The sequence below is a fragment of the Podarcis raffonei genome, chromosome 6 (genome assembly GCF_027172205.1).
Source record: "Podarcis raffonei isolate rPodRaf1 chromosome 6, rPodRaf1.pri, whole genome shotgun sequence".
In the NCBI taxonomy this organism is placed as follows: Eukaryota; Metazoa; Chordata; class Lepidosauria; order Squamata; family Lacertidae; genus Podarcis; species Podarcis raffonei.
The window spans coordinates 96,730,507-96,749,806 of record NC_070607.1 but is presented as its reverse complement, the minus strand read 5'-3'; the positions used below and the strand labels follow the sequence as shown (position 1 = coordinate 96,749,806).

Sequence of the window (19,300 nt, the reverse complement as noted above, 5' to 3'; positions counted from 1 at the left end):
ACCGCTCCAGCGGGAAGGTAAACGGTGTTTCCGTGCGCTGCTCTGGTTCGCCAGAAGCGGCTTAGTCATGCTGGCCACATGACCCGGAAGCTGTACGCCGGCTCCCTTGGCCAACAAAGCGAGATGAGCGCCGCAACCCCAGAGTCGTCCGTGACTGGACCTAATGGTCAGGGGTCCCTTTACCTTTACCTTACCAAAGTTGGTAGTAGGAGCCCCTGGGTGGCAGTGTGATTACATGGTGTGGAGGCTGCTAAGAGGCAAGGAGGCAGCAGGGAGTGTATAATTACCATATTTTTTGCTCTATAAGACTCACTTTTTCCCTCCTAAAAAGGTAGGGGAAATGTGTGTGCGTCTTATGGAGCGAGTGCAGGCTGCGCAGCTATCCCAGAAGCCAGAACATCAAGAGGGATTGCTGCTTTCACTGCGCAGCGATCCCTCTTGCTGTTCTGGCTTCTGAGATTCAGAATACCGTATTTTTCTCTCTATAAGACGCACCAGACCACAAGACGCACCTAGTTTTTGGAGGAGGAAAACAAGAAAAAAAAATATTCTGAATCTCAGAAGCCAGAACAGCAAGAGAGATCGCTGCACACTGCATCAGATATATCCATTTTGCTGAATTCAGCTAAAAAGTTTTCATTGGAATTTGCATAAACGTGCCATTAATTGTTGTACTTTTGAATTTTATCTTCCTTAGTGGGTTATGCAAACTCTGAGTGATGCTTTTTATAAGGTCGCGTCGGAGCTACTGCAGACGCCTTTATGGAGCCAGTGTCCGGGAACCGCTGGTTTAGCCCCGAAGTTCTTGTGCCCCACAATAGCTTTGCCCCTCCTCCTCCTCCTTCCCGAGGGAGGGCAGAGATGTTCTCCTACCTTGAGGTCCAGGTGGAGAACACTCATGTGGTGCATGAAGAGGATCCCGTCGCAGATCTGGCGCACAAAGACCATGCAGTCCACCTCTGTCAGCTGGTAATCCTCGTCGATGATCCGCTCAAAGAGCTCGCCGCCCTCCACACTGCAACGCAGGACAGGGGTTGCCTTAGACCATCAGGTGAACCCCAAACCCCTCAGGGCCATAGCTGTCAACTTACAGATTTGAAAATAAGGGACCAGCAGCCTCGAAAATAAGGGATCAGCAGCCAAAATAAGGGATCAACAATTACTTTGATAAAATACATATTTTGTTGCGTGCAAATGGCTTTAGATACCTATTAGGTCCATAAATTACCACATAGCATATATTCAACACAAAAAAACAGCAACAATTTGTTGCTGACAAAGGACAGCTGGACATAGAAAGGGCCCCATTACCTTCAGTAGCTTATTTAAGGGACATTATCAATAAGGGACAGCAGCGAGACATGGCGCTGGGATAAGGGACTGTCCCGCCAAATAAGGGACGCTTGACAGCTATGTTCAGGGCAGTGCATTCTGGGTGCCACTCATGCATGTGGGATTTTCCCAGCATCCATGTGACATCATCAAAAGGCCATCCCATATCCTCCCACATTTAGGTCCCATTTAGGCTGGTCGCCACCCCAATGAAACAAATGTCCTGACTGGAAGAATCCACGACCAGAAAGAAGAGGAATATCAAGAAGATTGGAAGAAATTTAAGGACTATTTGAATAAATATTGTAATATATATAATTAGAAGTCACTTGAAAGCGCCAAATAGGCCTAGGATTAATTTAGGATTTAATTAAGTAAGTTGGATTAAGAACAATAAGAAAAAGATAGTTAATTGCTGGAAATATTTTTAGTTTAAGAATGATATTGGAAAGCTGTTACATACAGACACAATGAAATTCAGAAGGGAGGGATCTGGGGAAGTCAATTAACAATGTAAATAAAATTGGGTTTTTAAGGGATATGGCACTAAATTGTTGTTTTGCTTTTGCTTTTTCAGTACTGTATTGTTTTTTTGGTATGTTTTTTTTCTTCTTTTTATGTTATATTTGTTATAATTGTGCAAAATTTAATAAAAAATTTTTGGGAAAGAAACAAATGTCCTCATTTGAATGAATCAATGCCGTTTTTGCTAAACTTGTGCCAGAGTTTGCTTTTCTCCTCCTCCCTCCGCATTCGTTTTTCCTCGTGTGCCGTGTCTTTTCAAACTGCAGGCCCGAGCGCGGCGATTGCCCGAGGACCGAGAGCCTGCCTCACAATTCCATGACTCACAACTCCATGAAGAGCATGATGTCCTTTGGAGTCTCGATGGCGTCGTATAGCTGGATCAGGTTCCGGTGGTTCAGCTGATTCATCACGTCAATTTCCACCTCGGCCGCTTCCTAGAGGGGCAAAAGCTGGTCAGCGTGGAACGGAGGCTGGCTAGGGGAGCCTTTGCCAGGCTGGTACCCTCCAGACATTTTGAACCACAACTCCCATCAGCCCCCGCCAATGTCACAGTTTTGCACCACAGCTTCCACCAGCTGAGACGGACAGCAGTTGCAGTACAAAAACTAGGAAGGGCACCAGGTTGGCAAAGGGTGGGCTTCAGGAGAGACGCTTCTGCCATGCTGCCACCTAGGCGCAGACCATGGGTGCTATCCAACTAACATGCCCTGTCAATGCAAGGATTTATTCTTGCACAACAGAGTTTCCCCTCTCTTCCCCCCAAACCTTTTCTAGGGGTTCCCCCAATCCTCCCAATGTGATGGCCCGGGACTCGGACTCGGAACCAGAGGAGTCTCAGTCTGCACAGGTTCCCCTGCAACAAGCATCAGCTGGGCTGAGTCAAGGGCCTGAGCCTGCCCTGGCTCCAGATGCGGGGATGACCTCTGTTATGTACTGAGTTGAATAGGATCCAAAAGGCAGCAGTTTGATTGGTCCCAGAACAATAGGATTCAGAATGCAGCAGTCTGATTGGTCCTAGGACAATAGAGTCTAGAATGCAGCAGTCTGATTGGTTCAGCGGAGCCACCCAATCCAGCTCTAGGTGGAAGTGAATCCGCAACCTGATTGGCCTACAGGTGAATCCCGGAATTAGCCAATCACGTGGGGCCCATTGTGTAAATAATGTATATAAGGCAGACATTCTGGGGGAACTTCCATTCCTCCTCAGCACTATGAGCTGAATAAAGAACATGAAATCCACTCTCAACTCCAAGTATATTATTTCAACCTCCTTGCCTCCAGCTGGGCCATCACTTGCCGCTGCTCCACTACCGCTTGGGTCAGGGGAGGCTGAGGCGGCCTCTGGGTCTAGTAACCCACTGACGTCTCCCAAGCTGCAGAGACTCAGGTCTGAGAGAAGGAGAGACCTGAGTACTCGCAGGAGGAGTGCTTGCCTTAGAGCGAAACAGGGAGGTGAGTCGCCGGGGGATCAGGACCGGCCGTTACCCCGACAAAGATAAAAGGCTGTCGGACCCTGCCCCAGGTTGCGGGAGCAACATTGCTGTTTGCTAGAACCTGCCTGACCTAGCCTGGTTTCCTGCCTTGGCCCTGTCAGATGGACGCCTCATGGAATCCCTGGATTCGGGATCGGACCTGGACCGCGTTGCTCAGGTTAACCCCCGGGCCCAGCACACCGGATCAGATTTGGGAAATGCCCAGGGCGTGAGGAGGAGTAGGGGAGGGTCTGTTGCACAAGCGCTGACAAAACACCTTTTAGTAAATTTGCACTGTTCTTACGTTATTTTGCACGTCCGTCGCTTTGGTCCTCTTTTCAGCAGGACGAAATGATGAATGAGTTTCACAAACCTGAACTAAACTTAGCAGGGCAGCCGTGCAGGAAAACCCGGCACAAAGACCGGCGCAGAAAAGGTGTTGCGCGCATTGCTACATGTTGCAGCACACTGCACACCAGAGGGCACCTACCCTGTCTTTCGGCCCCTGCTTCTTAATAATTTTCACGGCCAGCTTGAGGCCCGTCTCCTTCACTGCACACGTACGGACTTCTCCAAACTTCCCCCTGTGGAGGGAAAGAGAAAGGCAGGTCCTGAGAATTATGAATTCTTTCCAAAGTTCCTCCAAAGCACTAAAAAGCTCACTTTTTTCATGAAGCCTCATTCCCAACTGCAAGAATGGATGACTTTTATCCCTTCCTCCTCACCCCCAGTTTTCCCTTTCTGTTTCACCACCACCAATTATCTTTCTGGATTGTAAACTCCTTGGGGCAAAGACCCTTTTGCCTTTCAGGCACTGTGTGCAATGATGGCTTGGTAACAACAAACCTCTCATTACAGTTCTTTCTAATAAATAAATAAATAAATAAATAAATAAATAAATAAATAAAATAATAATAATAATAATAATAATAATAATAATAATAATAATAATAAATTTATATACTGCCCATCTTGCTGGGTTTCCCCAGCTTACAACACATATGAAAACATAACAATGCATTAAAAATTAAGAAACAAAAAATCCTGTACGAGCAACAAACCAACCAATAAATCAATAGAAACCATTAACAATAATTACAGTTATACCCAAATTATAATAACCACCAACCCCAACTAAACATTTAATCAACATCAGCCCAACAAAAACAAAACAGAGAAACCAAATTGAGAACCATTTAAAACCTTTAAAAACATTTCAGCCAGTTGCCCCAACCCAAGAGTGCACGCATGAGAAAGTAATGGGGATTTCTAGATCTGAATGATGAATGACCGGACTTCTAGATTTGATGGTGTTGCGAATCATAGAATTGGAAGGGACCTGAGGATCATCTAGTCCAACCCCCTGAAATGCAGGATTATGCAGCTGCCCCATACGGGGATCAAACCTGCAACCTTGGCCTTATCAACACACTGCTCTAACCAACTGAGCTAAGGGTTCCTTTAAGGCAGGGGTCAGCAACCTTTTTCAGCCGTGGTCTCAGACCATGTGGTGGTCTGGACTATATTTTGAAGAAGAAAAAAATATCAACGAATTTCTTTGCCCCACAATTAACCCAGAGATGCATTTTAAATAAAAGGACACCTTCTACTCATGTAAAAACACGCTGATTCCCAGACTGTCCGCGGGCCAGATTTAGAAGGCGATTGGGCAGGATCCGGCCTCCGGGCCTTAGGTTGCCTAGCCCTGCTTTAAGGCAATACTTTATTGGTCTGTTGCTTACTTATTGCTTGAGAGGGTTGGGTTTGCATGTGGGTGTGTTTTCTTCAATATTCTGCACTTTCTAAAACATTGCAGCATTCTTTCATTTACAAATGCCAATCTTACCCACGGCAGCAGTATTTTCTTTTACTTACATTATTTCGAAAATAATACAGTGGTACCTCGGGTTAAGTACTTAATTCATTCCGGAGGTCCGTTCTTAGCCTGAAACTGTTCTTAACCTGAAGCACCACTTTAGCTAATGCGGCCTCCTGCTGCTGCCGCGCCATCGGAGCACGATTTCTGTTCTCATCCTGAAGCAAAGTTCTTAACCTGAAGCACTATTTCTGGGTTAGCGGAGTCTGTAACCTGAAGCGTATGTAACCTGAAGTGTATGTAACCCGAGGTACCACTGTATCCATCTCGCAGCAACCCGTCAGGAAATTGGAAACAGTCACAATTATTATGGGATGCGATACATAAGTAGCAGTCAAGTACGACATTCCTTGTTTTTCTAGAGTGGACATGTGGGGGAATGTTTGGTCCAGCCAGTCAAAAACTTCCTCCTGGGCTGGGACATCCTTCCTTTGCATGTGACTAGAGGTGGGCGTGACCTTACCTGCCCAGGTAACAAAAGGGACAAGGCACGCAGCACACAGCACACACTCTTTGGCTTCCTCCATTGTTGGAGCATCTCACAGATCCACACGTATATACTTTGTGACTAAGTCTGCCTTCAGGATCCAACTGTGAACTGATGATGTGAGTAAACTTATTTTATATACAGTCATACCTCGGGTTACAGCTGCTTCAGGTTGCGTTTTTCGGGTTGTGGACCGCTGAAACCTGGAAATACCGGAACAGGTTACTTCCAGGTTTCAGCGGCTGCACATGCACAGAAGTGCTAAATTGCACTTTGCGCATGCACAGAAGCACTGAATCGCAATCCACGCATGCGCATACGTGCAGATGCAGGTTGTGAATGCTGCGGGTTGTGAACGTGCATCCCGCACGGATCACATTCGCAACCGAGCATCCACTGTACTTTAAACAAGATTGGGGCATGTTTATTCTTTTAAGAGGGACATAAGGGAAATTACCAGGAACCCAGTATTGAGAGGCTTACACAAGCCTGCAGCCAGCTGTCTGCTGTGCGTTTAAAAAGGGGGAATGTAAAACTCTGTTAAGTTATAGAACTTGCTACTGCAAGTTAGGAAGGATATTAATAAACAATATATCCTCTCCTGCCACCCTGAACATTCCCATAATTGTGTCACTGGAAGAACGAACAATTTGGCACCCTCTTCCCCCTCACCCCCGGCCAGGCCTCACCCTCCCAGCATCTCCTTGGTGTTGATGCTGTAGGTGTCTTTGAACTCCCCCGTTCTCAGCTGGACGATGCGGTGGGTGAAGGGAGCAGGTGGAGGGGGAGTGTCATCTGGAAGAGAGAGGCAGGGGTTAAAACAAAAGAAAAACCACTGGACTAATTCATTCATCCACCTGGGGTTCCCACCCTGCAGCCAGCTCTCCTCCGTAGCTCCTAGAAGCTGTCTCAATAAACACACAAGACGTAACCGGCTGTACTTTTGAAGAAATAAGGTATACTATTCACTGTATCAAACTGTAGATTTCAACGGAAGTCTCATAAAGTTCGACGAAAAAAAGCAGAAGACCCAGTGGATCAGTTCATTCTCTAGTCAGTTCATGCATAAGGTCCATCCATGTATAAGTATCTATTCCACCTTTCCAAAGAGTCCAATAATCCACATGAAGGGTTGTTACAGTTCCACAGAATCCTTTTTACGGAGTCTAAGTGAAATATACTCAGAGTCGCGAAGTGATTTCATGCTCTTTATTCAGCTCATAGTGGTGAGGAGGAATGAATGAAAGTCCCCTCAAAGTATCTGCTTTATATACATTATTTACACAATGGGCTGCACATGATTGGCTAATTCCGGAATTCTACTGTAAGCCAATCAGGTTGTGGATTCACTTCTATCTGGAGCATGATTGGGTAGTTCCTGCCAACCAATCATACTGCTGCATTGTTCTAGGACCAATCAGACTGCTGCATTCTGAATCCTATTGTTCTAGGACCAATCAGACTGCTGCCTTTTGGATCCTATTGTTCTAGGACCAATCAGACTGCTGCAGTTTGGATCCTATTCAACTCAGTACATAACACCCCTCCCCTCTAAGTTCCAGTCCTGCCCGGGAGGTCGCATTCATAGTCCTCGAGGTACGCTGGCGGCCTACGTGTGCGTTGCGGCCTGGGGTGTTCCCTGGTCCGGGGTTCAGGTTCTGGCTCGTGTTCCAAGGATGCTGGCTGTGATGGGGCTATTTGGTCTGGCGCAACCGGCTCGCTCAGTCGTGGTTCTGGTTCCGGTGTCCTTTCGGCCTCGCAGGTCCTCTCTGTATTTACTGATTCTGCCTCTCCTGCTGGCCCCTCCTGCTCTATGGGCCTCACTGCCCCTCTGTTCCCTTGGGACTCCTCTGACCTTTCCTCCTCCTGGTTTTCTCCCGGGAATCGTCGCCGTATCTGGTCGCAGTGGCGGCGCCAGCATTGCCCCCCATCTGTTAGCACCTCATACGACACGGGGCCAGTGACCCTGGTGACTGTGGCGGGTACCCATGCTGGGCCTGCCCCAAAATTCTTTGCGTACACTGGGTCCTGGGCCTCGAAGGTCCGGGGGTTCCTGCCTTCCCCCACCACTACCTCATCCTGAGCTCTATCGGGGTGAATGCGGTCCAATCTGATTGCAAGGCGCCGACCCATTAGTAGTTCTGCGGGGCTCCGGCCAGTTGTTGAGCTGGGGGTGCTGTGCTAGAAGGAATGTGGCAAGGCGGTACTCCCAATCCCCTTGCGTCATGCGGCGAAGGGTGTCCTTGGTGGTCCGCACCATGCGTTCTGCTTGGCCATTGGTGGCAGGATGGAATGGCGCCGAACGGATGTGGCGGATGGCGTTCTGCGCTGTGAAGGTTTGGAATTCTCCTGACGTAAATGCAGTCCCGTTGTCTGAGACGAGAGTGTCAGGGAGCCCGTGGGTTGCAAACAGCCTGCGTAGTACCCGGATGGCTGCAGACGTAGAAGTGGACGGTACCAGTGCGACTTCCAGCCATTTGGTGTAGGAGTCCACCACTATGAAGAATGTTTTCCCCTGAAAGGGGCCAGCGAAGTCCACATGCAGGCGTGACCATGGTGCTCGGGCGGACTCCCAGGACTGGACTGGGGCCCTTGGGGGATCTGGGCGGGATTCTTGGCAGGCCTGGCAGTGTTTGACCCAGGCCTCTATCTCTCCGTCGATCCCCGGCCACCACACATAACTCCTGGCAAGGGCCTTCATTCTTACTACCCCTGGGTGTGTCTCGTGTAGGGCTGTGAGGACCCTTTTGCGGAGGGGCTGGGGAACAACGACCCTGCTTCCCCATAACAGGCACCCCTTGTGGGCCGACAGTTCATGTTTGCGGGTTGTGTAGCCGGCGAATTCTGGCCCGGGGCTGCTGCTGGGCCATCCCCTCCACACCCAGTCCAGGACCCGGGAGATGACCCTATCTTTCTTGGAATGGTGTGCAACTTCTTGTGCCTGAATGGGGCGGTCGGGAAGCAGCTCCAGGCTCATAACCTCTTGTGCAGGTGCTGGGTCGGGGCCTGTTTCCGGTAGTGGTAGCCTGCTGAGGGCATCCGCATGGCCCATCGCCTTCCCCGGACGGTGAATCAGTGCATACTGGTAGCTGGCAAGGAAAATTGACCACCTGAGGACGCGAGGAGACAGCACTTGGGGGGTCTGCTTTTCAGGGGCAAATAAGCCAAGCAACGGCTTGTGGTCAGTCACCACGGTGAAGGGCCGCCCGTACAAGAAATCATGGAATTTTTTTACTCCCTTCACGATTGCCAGACCCTCCTTGTCGATTTGCGAGTAGTTCCGCTCGGTTGCGTTGAGTGTCTGGGAAAAGTATGCCACCGGTACCTCTCTTCCATCCGGGAGTTGGTGTCCCAGGACAGCGCCAATTCCATAGGGCGAGGCATCGCATGCTAGCACCACCGGCAGCCTCTCGTCGAAGTGTGCCAAGACCGAGTTTGAGACAAGCAAGTCCTTGACTGCCTGGAATGCGGCCTCCTGGCGCTGGCCCCACACCCAAGGGGCCCGCTTGTCCAGGAGTCTGTGTAGGGGCTCTGCTACCGCCGCCTTGTGGGGAAGGAAGGAATGGTAAAAGTTCAATAGTCCCAAGAAGGCCTGAAGTTCAGTCTTGTTCTTGGGCGCTGGGGCATCACAAATGGCCCGTACCTTGTCCCCAGTCGGGTGGACTCCTTCTGCGTCCACCATAAATCCCAGAAAGTCCACCTGAGGCACTCCTAGTAGACATTTTTCCCGCTTCACCTTGAGACCCGCCGTCTGGAAACGGTGCAGAACGGTGCGGAGGCGGTCCTCAAACTCCTCTGGTGTGGGCCCGGCAATCAACACATCATCGAAGAAGGGGGTGACGCCAGGAATCCCTTTAAGTAGAGAGTCCATTAGATTCTGGAATATGCCTGGTGCCACGCTGACACCGAATTGCAGCCGCTTTACCCTGAATGCTCCTCTGTGCGTCACAATCGTCTGTGCCTCTGCTGTGGCCTCATCTACTGGCAGCTGTTGATATGCTTGGGCCAAGTCCAGCTTGCCAAAAATTTTCGACCCAGCCAGGGTGGCAAGAACATGGCTGACCACTGGCACTGGGTATGCATGGGCCGTGAGGGCCTTGTTTATGGTACATTTGTAGTCTGCGCAGATGCGGACTGAACCATTAGGCTTGACGGGCGTGACGATTGGGGTTTCCCAGGGGGCATTAGGCACCGGCTCCAGCACTCCTTGCTCCACGAGCCGGTCCAATTCCTCGTCTATACGGGGTTTCAGGGCGAACGGGACCCGGCGGGCCTTGAGCCTGACCGGTCGTACTGCGGGGTCAAGCTGTAGAGCAATGGGGGGGCCCGTATACTGTCCCAATTTCCCATCGAAAACCCCCGGAAATTCCTTGCATATGGCGTCCACGTCCACTTGTAAGCTAGTGTGGTTCACCCCGGTGACGGCTAGCCCCAGTGGTCCAAACCATGCCAATCCCAGTAAGCTAATGTAGGGGCCCTTGACCACAAGCAAGTCCAGTTGCTGCGTCCGCCCTCGGTATTGCACCCTGAAGGTCCCCACCCCCATTGTGGGGACCTTACGTTTTTGGAAGTCCCGGAGGGTGAATGGGGCCGGCCTGAGTTTGGGACCCCCAGTAGGACACAGTTTCCTTAAGGTCCTTGCCGAGATTATGGATAGAGTTGAACCCGTGTCAAGCTCCATGCGGCATGGGGCCCCCTCTATCTGTATGTCAACATAAATTTTCTCTACGTTGGGGTGGGGCAACTGGTATACCTGGAAGTCCGTGAGCTCTGTCGAGTTGCCTTGGTGCGTTGGGCCCCGGGACCTGGGGCTCTTGGATTGGTCATCTGGTGCCTGGCGTCGGGTGGGCCGAGCCCGACACACCCGGACGATGTGTCCCAATTTTCTGCACTGCCTGCACTCTGCGTTGCGGAAACGGCAGGTCCTCCTCTCGTGACTTTCTCCACAGCTTGCGCAGTTCCCTCCTTCTCGTCGAGGCAGCTGTGGTATGTGGGCTGCTTGAGTGCGCTGCTGTACTCGGTGCACCTCCTCCCTGTCGGATCCTGAGTCGTCGGTGAGGTCTTCGTGGTGGACCCTCGGTTGGGACAGCTGGCTCGGCCGTGCCTCTTGTGTCGACCTCTCGGCAGCTTCCGTTGCCAGGGCCTCCTCCAGAGCGACCTGGAACGTTAGGTCCTTCTTAGCGTAGAGGCGTCGTTGCAGCTTCTCATCCTTCAGGCCACCGACGAGGCGGTCACGAAGCATGTTCTCCAGCTCTGAGAAGTTGCAGAACCGGGCGGCTTGGCGGAGAGAGGTCACAAACCCAGTTATGGTTTCCCCAGGGGCTTGCCGCTTTGCGTAGAAGGCATTTCGACGAGCCACCACTGAGGGCTGCGGCGAAAAGTGCCCCTTCAGCTGTTCCATTATTGTTTTGTATGGAACAGTAGCGACGTCTTCAGGCGCAAGGAGAGCCCGGGCGATTTCAAACGTCTCCTCTCCGCAGACGCTGAAGAATATCGCCCTCTTCTTGGCGTCTTCTTTGTCGGTGACCCCTTTGGCTTCTAGGAGGAAGGTGAAACGGGAGGCGTACGCTTCCCAGTCTCCAGATGCTGGGTTGAACGGCGAGAAGCTGCTGTCGGTTGCCATTCTGAGTTCCTTGTGTCCCGGAGCTGAAGCCTGGATACACGGTGCGAGGCAGCGGTGCGGCAGGTGGCGGTGCTGCGGTGCTGTGTGTGGCAGTCAGCTCAGCGGGATCCCACCTTCGTCGCCAGTGAAATATACTCAGAGTCGCGAAGTGATTTCATGCTCTTTATTCAGCTCATAGTGGTGAGGAGGAATGAATGAAAGTCCCCTCAAAGTATCTGCTTTATATACATTATTTACACAATGGGCTGCACATGATTGGCTAATTCCGGAATTCTACTGTAAGCCAATCAGGTTGTGGATTCACTTCTATCTGGAGCATGATTGGGTAGTTCCTGCCAACCAATCATACTGCTGCATTGTTCTAGGACCAATCAGACTGCTGCATTCTGAATCCTATTGTTCTAGGACCAATCAGACTGCTGCCTTTTGGATCCTATTGTTCTAGGACCAATCAGACTGCTGCAGTTTGGATCCTATTCAACTCAGTACATAACACCAAGACAAGGATTTCCCAGAATATTAGCCTTGTTTCGCCATCCTAGGCTTCATCAGTAGAACAGGCTCATATGTAATATTACAGGATAGTGGATCTTATAGCATAGTATATGAGCCTGTTTGAAATAACTCTTGTAATGTTACATTGACTTTGGACCCAGCAGAAAACTGAAAAGGTAGAGTGATTCAGCAGCCCTGTTTAGGGAGGCTTTTAATATTTAATAGGTTATTGTATTTTAATATTCAGTTGGAAGCCACCCAGTGTGGCTGGGGAAACCCAGCCAGATGGGCGGTGTATTAATAATAATAATAATAATAATAATAATAATAATAATAATAATAATAATTTACAATATGCAGTTGAAAAAGTTAACTAAAGAACCCATAGAGGGGAGGAGGACTTTTTTTCATTTGTGATTTTGAATGTGAATAAATTTGTAAAACCAAAAAAAAACATTATTTTTTTAAAATGAAAGTAAGCCCCAAGGAAAATCTGTACCCGCTTCCTTGTGGGACATTTTCGGGAGAAGGAAAGGTTAAGAAAACCCTACACACATCTACAGGCTGCATGGCTGCTCCTTCCTGCAGTTCCTGCAGCCAAGCTGTTGCCAAACATCTTGCGCTGCTGGGCTGAGATGGGGAGCGGATCTTGTCCTCTGGGCAGCCCAGGACCTCCATGCACCCTGGCCAGGATTGTGCCCCTGGGAGGAGGTCATTTCAGGGCTGCAAATGCAGCCCAGCCGCTGATGGAAATTGCCATGGCCAGGATTCACAGCTGATGGTGACAATTCTGTATGCAGCAGTGCTTCCCCTAGGCATGTGCAGAGGGCGGCCCCTACTGGCGAAATGGCGGTGGTGCCTCTGGGCAGCTGCATGAGGGATGGTGCCTTGCCGACTAGCAATAATAATAATAATAATAATAATAATAATTTTTATTTATACCCCGCCCTCCCCAGCCAAGACCGGGCTCAGGGCGGCTAACACCAGATATAAAAACAATTGATTAAAATACAACTTAAAATGCAGCCTCATTTCAGTAGGAACTCAAATCAAAAACTTTTTTGGGGATGAAAACATCAAGTCTTCACCAAGGCCAACTATCCAGACTGGTCCTACATGGGCCAGAAAAAGGCCAGGAAAGTCCCCAAATAGGAGTTCCATCACAGAAGGAGAAAGAAAAGAGGGGAAGGGGATCAAGTTGATTCCAAGCCAAAGGCCAGGCGGAACAACTCTGTCTTACAGGCCCTGCGGAAAGAAATCAGATCCTGCAGAGACCTGGGCTCATGAGACAGAGCGTTCCACCAGGCCGGGGCCAGTGTTGAAAAGGCCCTGCCTCTGGTTGAGGCTAGTCTGACTTCCTTAGGGCCTGGGACCTCTAAGGTGTTGCTATTTATGGACCTTAAGGTCCTCCGTGGGGCATACTGGGAGAGGCGGTCCCGTAGGTACGGGGGTCCTAGGCCGTGAAGGTCTTTAAAGCAGTTTCATCTTTGCTCCAAGATGTATCCAGGCTGGGGTCAAAATCTTGGCCACGGGCGCAACCCGAGGTCTTCCTGCTGTTTTCTCAATCAAAACTGCTCCCCTTCTCAAGATGCTGCTTAGCTTGAGCTGGTCTGCAGGTTGTGGACTCTCCTTCCTCGGAGGTCTTTAAGCCAGGCATAGGCAAACTCGGCCCTCCGGATGTTTTGGGACTACAACTCCCATCATCCCTCGCTAACAGGACCAGCGGTCAGGGATGATGGGAATTGTAGTCTCAAAACATCTGGAGGGCCGAGTTTGCCTATGCCTGCTTTAAGCAGAGGTTGGGTGATCATCTGCCCTGGGGGCGTTAGCTGACATTTCTGCATTGTAGGGGGGTTGGGCTAGATGACCTCTGGCGATCCCAACTCTACAATTTCTGAATTCAGGTGCTCATCAGGGAGAACGCCTGAAGCTCAGTCGCAGAGGGACCACATTTCTTGCAGGAGATTTTGGGTTCAATCACTGGCATCTCCCGGCAGGGCTGTTGGTGGGGGGGGTGGTCCCCTATATGAAACCCTGGGGAGCCACGGGTTATTATTAATTAAATAATAATAATAATAATAATAATAATAATAATAATAATAATAATATTTATACCCCGCCCATCTGGCTGGGTTTCCCCAGCCACTCTGGGCGGCTTCCAACAGAATGTTGAAATACAATAGTCTATTAACCATTAAAAGCTTCCCTAAACAGGGCTGCCTTCAGATGTCTTCTAAAAGTCTGGTAATTGTTCTTCTCTTTGACATCTGGTGGGAGGGTGTTCCACAGGGCGGGGGCCACCACCGAGAAGGCCCTCTGCCTGGTTTCCTGTAACTTGGCTTCTCGCAGTGAGGGAACCGCCAGAAGGCCCTTGGCGCTGGACCTCAGTGTCCGGGCAGAACGATGGGAGTGGAGGTCTGGCTCAGTAGAAGGCAGATTCGTATGTTCCTAAAAATGCTGGAAGCTGCGCTACAGACAGGGCACCTCGTTTAGTATTTAGACACATTCATATGCCAATGCATAGATGGTAACCATGCAGGAAAAAAGGATTGCAAGATTCGGCTCATTAGGCAATGAGGAAAAAGAGATCTCTCTGGGGAAGGTCGGCTGGAATCGCACAGAAACGGAGAAAAATCATTCTATTTCCAGTGTTTAGGCTGGGAGTAAGAATATAAGAGGGGACGCGGGTGGCGCTGTGGGTTAAACCACAGAGCCTAGGACTTGCCGATCAGAAGGTTGGCGGTTCAGATCCCGGCGACAGGGTGAGCTCCCGTTGCTCAGTCCCTGCTCCTGCCAACCTAGCAGTTCGAAAGCACATCAAAGTATAGTAGATAAATAGGTACCGCTCCGGCGGGAAGAGAAACGGCGTTTCCGTGCGCTGCTCTGGTTCGCCAGAAGCGGCTTAGTCCTGCTGGCCACATGACCCAGAAGCTGTACGCCGGCTCCCTCGGCCAGTAAAGCGAGATGAGCGCCGCAACCCCAGAGTCGGCCACGACTGGACCTAATGGTCAGGGGTCCCTTTACATTTAAGAATATAAGAGCCTGCTGGGCCAGCTAGTCTCACAGGGGCCAGAGAGATGCACCAATGTTTTTAAGCAGAGGTCAGATGGTCATCTGTCATGGATGCTTCAGCTAAGATTCCTGTATTAAAGGGGGTTGGACTAGATGACCCCAGGGTCCCTCCCTTCCGTCTCTTTGTTTTATCATGTGTTCTCATTTTGTGTTTCCCTTCCGACTCTACAATTCCACGGTTCACTTAGAATCTGAAGTGGAGAGACAGTGTTGCATAGTGGTTAGAGTGTCTGACTAGGACCCGGCAGACCAGGGTTCGAATCCCTCGCTCGGCCATGAGGCTTGCTCCGTGACCTTGAGCCGGTCCCTGCCTTTTTCAGCCTCCCCTGCCTCGCAGGGGTGTTGTGAGTATTAAATGATTCTAGAATTCTGTGATTCTAATAGGAAGCCAGCATGCAGCCCCCGAGAACAAGAGATCCCTTCCCTTCTGGGGTTTTCAGCACCTGGAATTCCAAAGCATTGCCACCTCCAACTGTGGAGTAGGGCCATTGGCTAGTGGTCATCGACAATCCTCTCCTTCATGAATTTGTCTAACCTACTTTTCGGCCCTCTAGGTTGCTGCCTATCGCTGTGGCAGGGAGTTCCATCATTTAACCTTGTGCTGCATGGAGCTTATGCAGCAAATATAGCACTCCATCCCTCTCCATTAGTGAGATTTCACCAAAGACATGACCCACATCCTTCTAAGCCTATCTTTGCAGTCACGAGGGCTAGATACCTTAATTTTCTTAAAAGCGTAAGGTGCTAGGCATAGGAAGCTCTGTACCAGATAATGCACACATCCACAGCTGCACAGCACGGCCCTGGTTACACCCACAGGAGGTGGTACATTGTACTGAGTGAGGCCACTGGCCAGTGCCGGATTTAAAGGTAAAGGGACCCCTGACCATTAGGTCCAGTTGTGGCCAACTCTGGGGTTGCGGCGCTCATCTCGCTTTACTGGCCGAGGGAGCCGGCGTACAGCTTCCGGGTCATGTGGCCAGCATGACTAAGCCGCTTCTGGCGAACCAGAGCAGCGCACGGAAACGCCGTTTACCTTCCCACCGGAGCGGTACCTATTTATCTACTTGCACTTTGATGTGCTTTTGAACTGCCGGATTTACATATACAGTGCCGGATTTACATATAAGCTAAACAAGCTATAGCTTAGGGCCCCACTCCCTTGGCCCCCAAAAAATTTAAAGGAAAAAAAACTGGATGTACATTTCCAAAATACAAGATAAAAAACAAATAAAATAAAACCCACATACAGCAACAGTGTTTTGTGTTGTGCAGGCTCCTCCGATGTAAGTAATGGGCCCCCAATCATTTTATGTTAGAGCTTCATAATTATTTCACTATTAATATACTTCTTCTTAATTGTTTTTCAGTTCAACAGTTACTTTGATAAAATACATATTTTGTTATGTGCAAATGGCTTTAGATACCTATTAGGTCCATAAATTACCATATAGCATATATTCAACACAAAAAAATAGCAACCATTTGTTGTTGGCAAAGGACAGCTGGACATATAAAGGTCCCATTACCTTCAGTAGCTGAGGGCCTCATCAAACCTAAATCCAGCCCTGCCACTGGCACACTTAGTTCATTATTATCTCTACCAGGCGTGGGCAGAAGGTAGGTTGGGATTTACTGGTCAATAGCTGCATTATACTAGATCTGTGTTCTCCAACCTTGGGTACTCAGACATTGTGGGACTACAACTCCCATCGTCCCCAGCCAATTCGGCAGATGGCCAGGCACTATGGGACTTGTAGTCCAACAACATCTCGGGACCCCAAAGTGCAGAATGCTGTACTATACAACCGTCAATTTTCATTTCCTAGGTTGCTAAACAACAGCAACAGCATCCCTCACAGCTGCCTGCCCCCCCCCGCCAAAGCAAAGAAACTCTGGGGGCAAATTAGGAATTAATTTTGTGTGAGAAAGGACTGAGGGTTCAGTTCTAGTGCCGCAAACTAATTCCTGGGCTGAAAATGTGCTCGGATGCACTCTGCTCCTTTATCCTAGGTGTCCGTCTGTTACCAGGTCAAGGCAATATTTTGCACTTACTGGTGGAGCTCAGAAGTTCCAGGTAAAGGTAAAGGTAAAGGGACCCCTGACCATTAGGTCCAGTCGTGACCGACTCTGGGGTTGCGGCGCTCATCTCGCTTTACTGGCCAAGGGATCCGGCGTACAGCTTCCAGGTCATGTGGCCAGCATGACTAAGCCGCTTCTGGCGAACCAGAGCAGCACACGGAAACGCCATTTACCTTCCCGCCGGAGTGGTACCTATTTATCTACTTGCACTTTGACGTGCTTTCAAACAGCTAGGTTGGCAGGAGCAGGGACCGAGCAATGGGAGCTCACCCCATTGTAGGGATTCGAACCGCCGACCTACTGATCAGATCATGCAAGCTTGAAGTCAGTCCATCTCATATCTATCCTGCCTTGCAATGGCTCTCCAGGGTCTCCAACAGAGAGGTTGTCCCAGGCCTTCCTGGAGACGCGAGAGTGTGGCCTTCTGTGCATGTTCCATCACTAAGTTATGACCCATCCCTGAGACACTGGTCTCACAGCACATCCTGGTTCAGGCCCCAAGGTCTCCATAAGAAAGAAAGGGGGGGGGGACAACACAGCACTGTCTGCCTGAACTCCCCTGCACTTTCATTGGGCCTTTGAACATTTATTTTCATGAGGACCAGAAACTTGAGATTCCATTGTTTCATTTGACTTGGAGATTGAAGATTCTGCAGATCCTGCCCTTGGCACACGAAAACTGCAGGTGCCTAGCGAATGCTCAGCCCAGGACAAAACCCACCTGGTGATCGCCTCCCCAACAGACAACACACCCCCTGACACACAAATTGTTAGTCCTCCCCTTCCATTGCTGCCCTGCCCACCTGCCTCTGCCCCTTGCCAGCTTAACCTCACCAACTTGCCCCTTTTTGCCTTGCACACACCCCACACTCCCTCCCTCCCAACCCCACTGCAAGGTCACCCGGCCACAAGACACGCTGTCCCATCTGTCACAGCGGGAAGAGCGAGCACAACAACACCTGATGCTGCGATGCGCCTCAGTCCCTCGCCCTGCCAGCCTGCTTATCTCATGGAAAGGAGCTTTTCTCTGCATGCCAGAGAGGGAGTCGAGGGAGGGAGGGAGCGCATGCCAGGTGGATCAGGGCACAGGGCAAACTTTCCTCCTGCCCTGCAATCTCCAAGCTCTGGGGCTCAGCAAAACCACAGCCAAAGGCACCAGCTGCTCAGGAGACCCTATGAGGCTGTGGTGGTCAGCAACAGCGCAACCCTGGACCAAATGAGGGCCACATGTTGGGCAAACAGGGAGCTGAGGCATCCCACCAGTTGATGCCAGTTTTAATCCATTTTAGTATGGGTCCTAAACGGCCTCGGTCCAGTATACCTGAAGGAGCGTCTCCACCTCCATCGTTCAGCCTGGATACTGAGGTCCAGTGCTGAGGGCTTTCTGGTGGTTCCCTCACTGCGAGAAGCCAAGTTACAGGGAACCAGGCAGAGGGCCTTCTCAGTAGTGGCACCTGCCCTGTGAAACGCCCTCCCACCAGATGTCAAAGAGAAGAACAACTACCAAACTTTTAGAAGACATCTGAAGGCAGCCCTGTTTAGGGAAGCTTTTAATGTTTAACAGATTACTGTATTTTAATACTTTGTTGGAAGCCGCCCAGATGGGCAGGGTATAAATAAATTGTTGTTGTTGTTGTTGTTGTTGTTGTTGTTGTTGTTGTTGTTGTTGTTGTTGTTGTTGTTGTTACCTGTGCAAAGTGCTTTGTTTTCAAGCAACAGTCTGCTGCAGGGAACTGGGACGGTGCCGAAAAGGCATCCCTTTGCACAACCAGGGCTGGCCCACCCATTAGGTAGGCTGAAGAAGCAGCCTGAGGGGGGTGAAATCCCACAGGGTGCCCCCCCCTGCAGCACTCCACCCGCCTCCAGAGTCATGTGGTGACAGTTTCTATGAGATCTCTCCAGAAGAAGCCACCGAACGACCCCAGTAAGTGAGACTTTGGCGGGCAGAGCCGGCACCTTCCTGTTTCGCCTCAGGCGGCAAAATGGGATGGGCTGCTCCTGTCTGCCACCTTAGGGAAAGGCATCACACATTCTCCTCCAAAGAAACTAACAGCCTTTGCAGAAAGATGTGCACCGTGGGCTTCAATCTCTGAGGGGCGTAGTCAATACACTTTCACCCACAACCTGTTTCCTGCAGCTGATGTCTGTTATAGCGCCAGCTGAGAAAACATGCATGATGTTTGCATTCCTCCATGCTCTGTTCCGGTCACACCCTCTCCCTGAGACCAAGCCAGGCACAGCCTAAAGCAGGGGTCCCCAAACTAAGGCCCACGGGCCGGTTAAGGCCCGAGGGACTCATTTATCCGGCCTGCAGCGACCCCCGCCGCCCGCTGCCA

The 19,300-nt window shown here is 50.3% G+C and overlaps 1 protein-coding gene across 2 annotated transcripts in view; it reads right to left on the bottom strand.

The window, feature by feature from the left end:
- MYLK2 (myosin light chain kinase 2) overlaps positions 1-19,300 on the bottom strand; it is a 42,630-nt gene that overhangs the window by 8,621 nt on the left and 14,709 nt on the right. For both annotated transcript variants that reach the window (XM_053394677.1, XM_053394676.1), the window contains exons 4-7: positions 6,382-6,487; positions 3,820-3,913; positions 2,182-2,291; positions 874-1,015 (exon numbers count right to left, since the gene is read on the bottom strand). In XM_053394677.1, the coding sequence (XP_053250652.1) occupies positions 874-1,015; positions 2,182-2,291; positions 3,820-3,913; positions 6,382-6,487 (452 nt within the window). The remainder of the gene's footprint in view (positions 1-873; positions 1,016-2,181; positions 2,292-3,819; positions 3,914-6,381; positions 6,488-19,300) is intronic.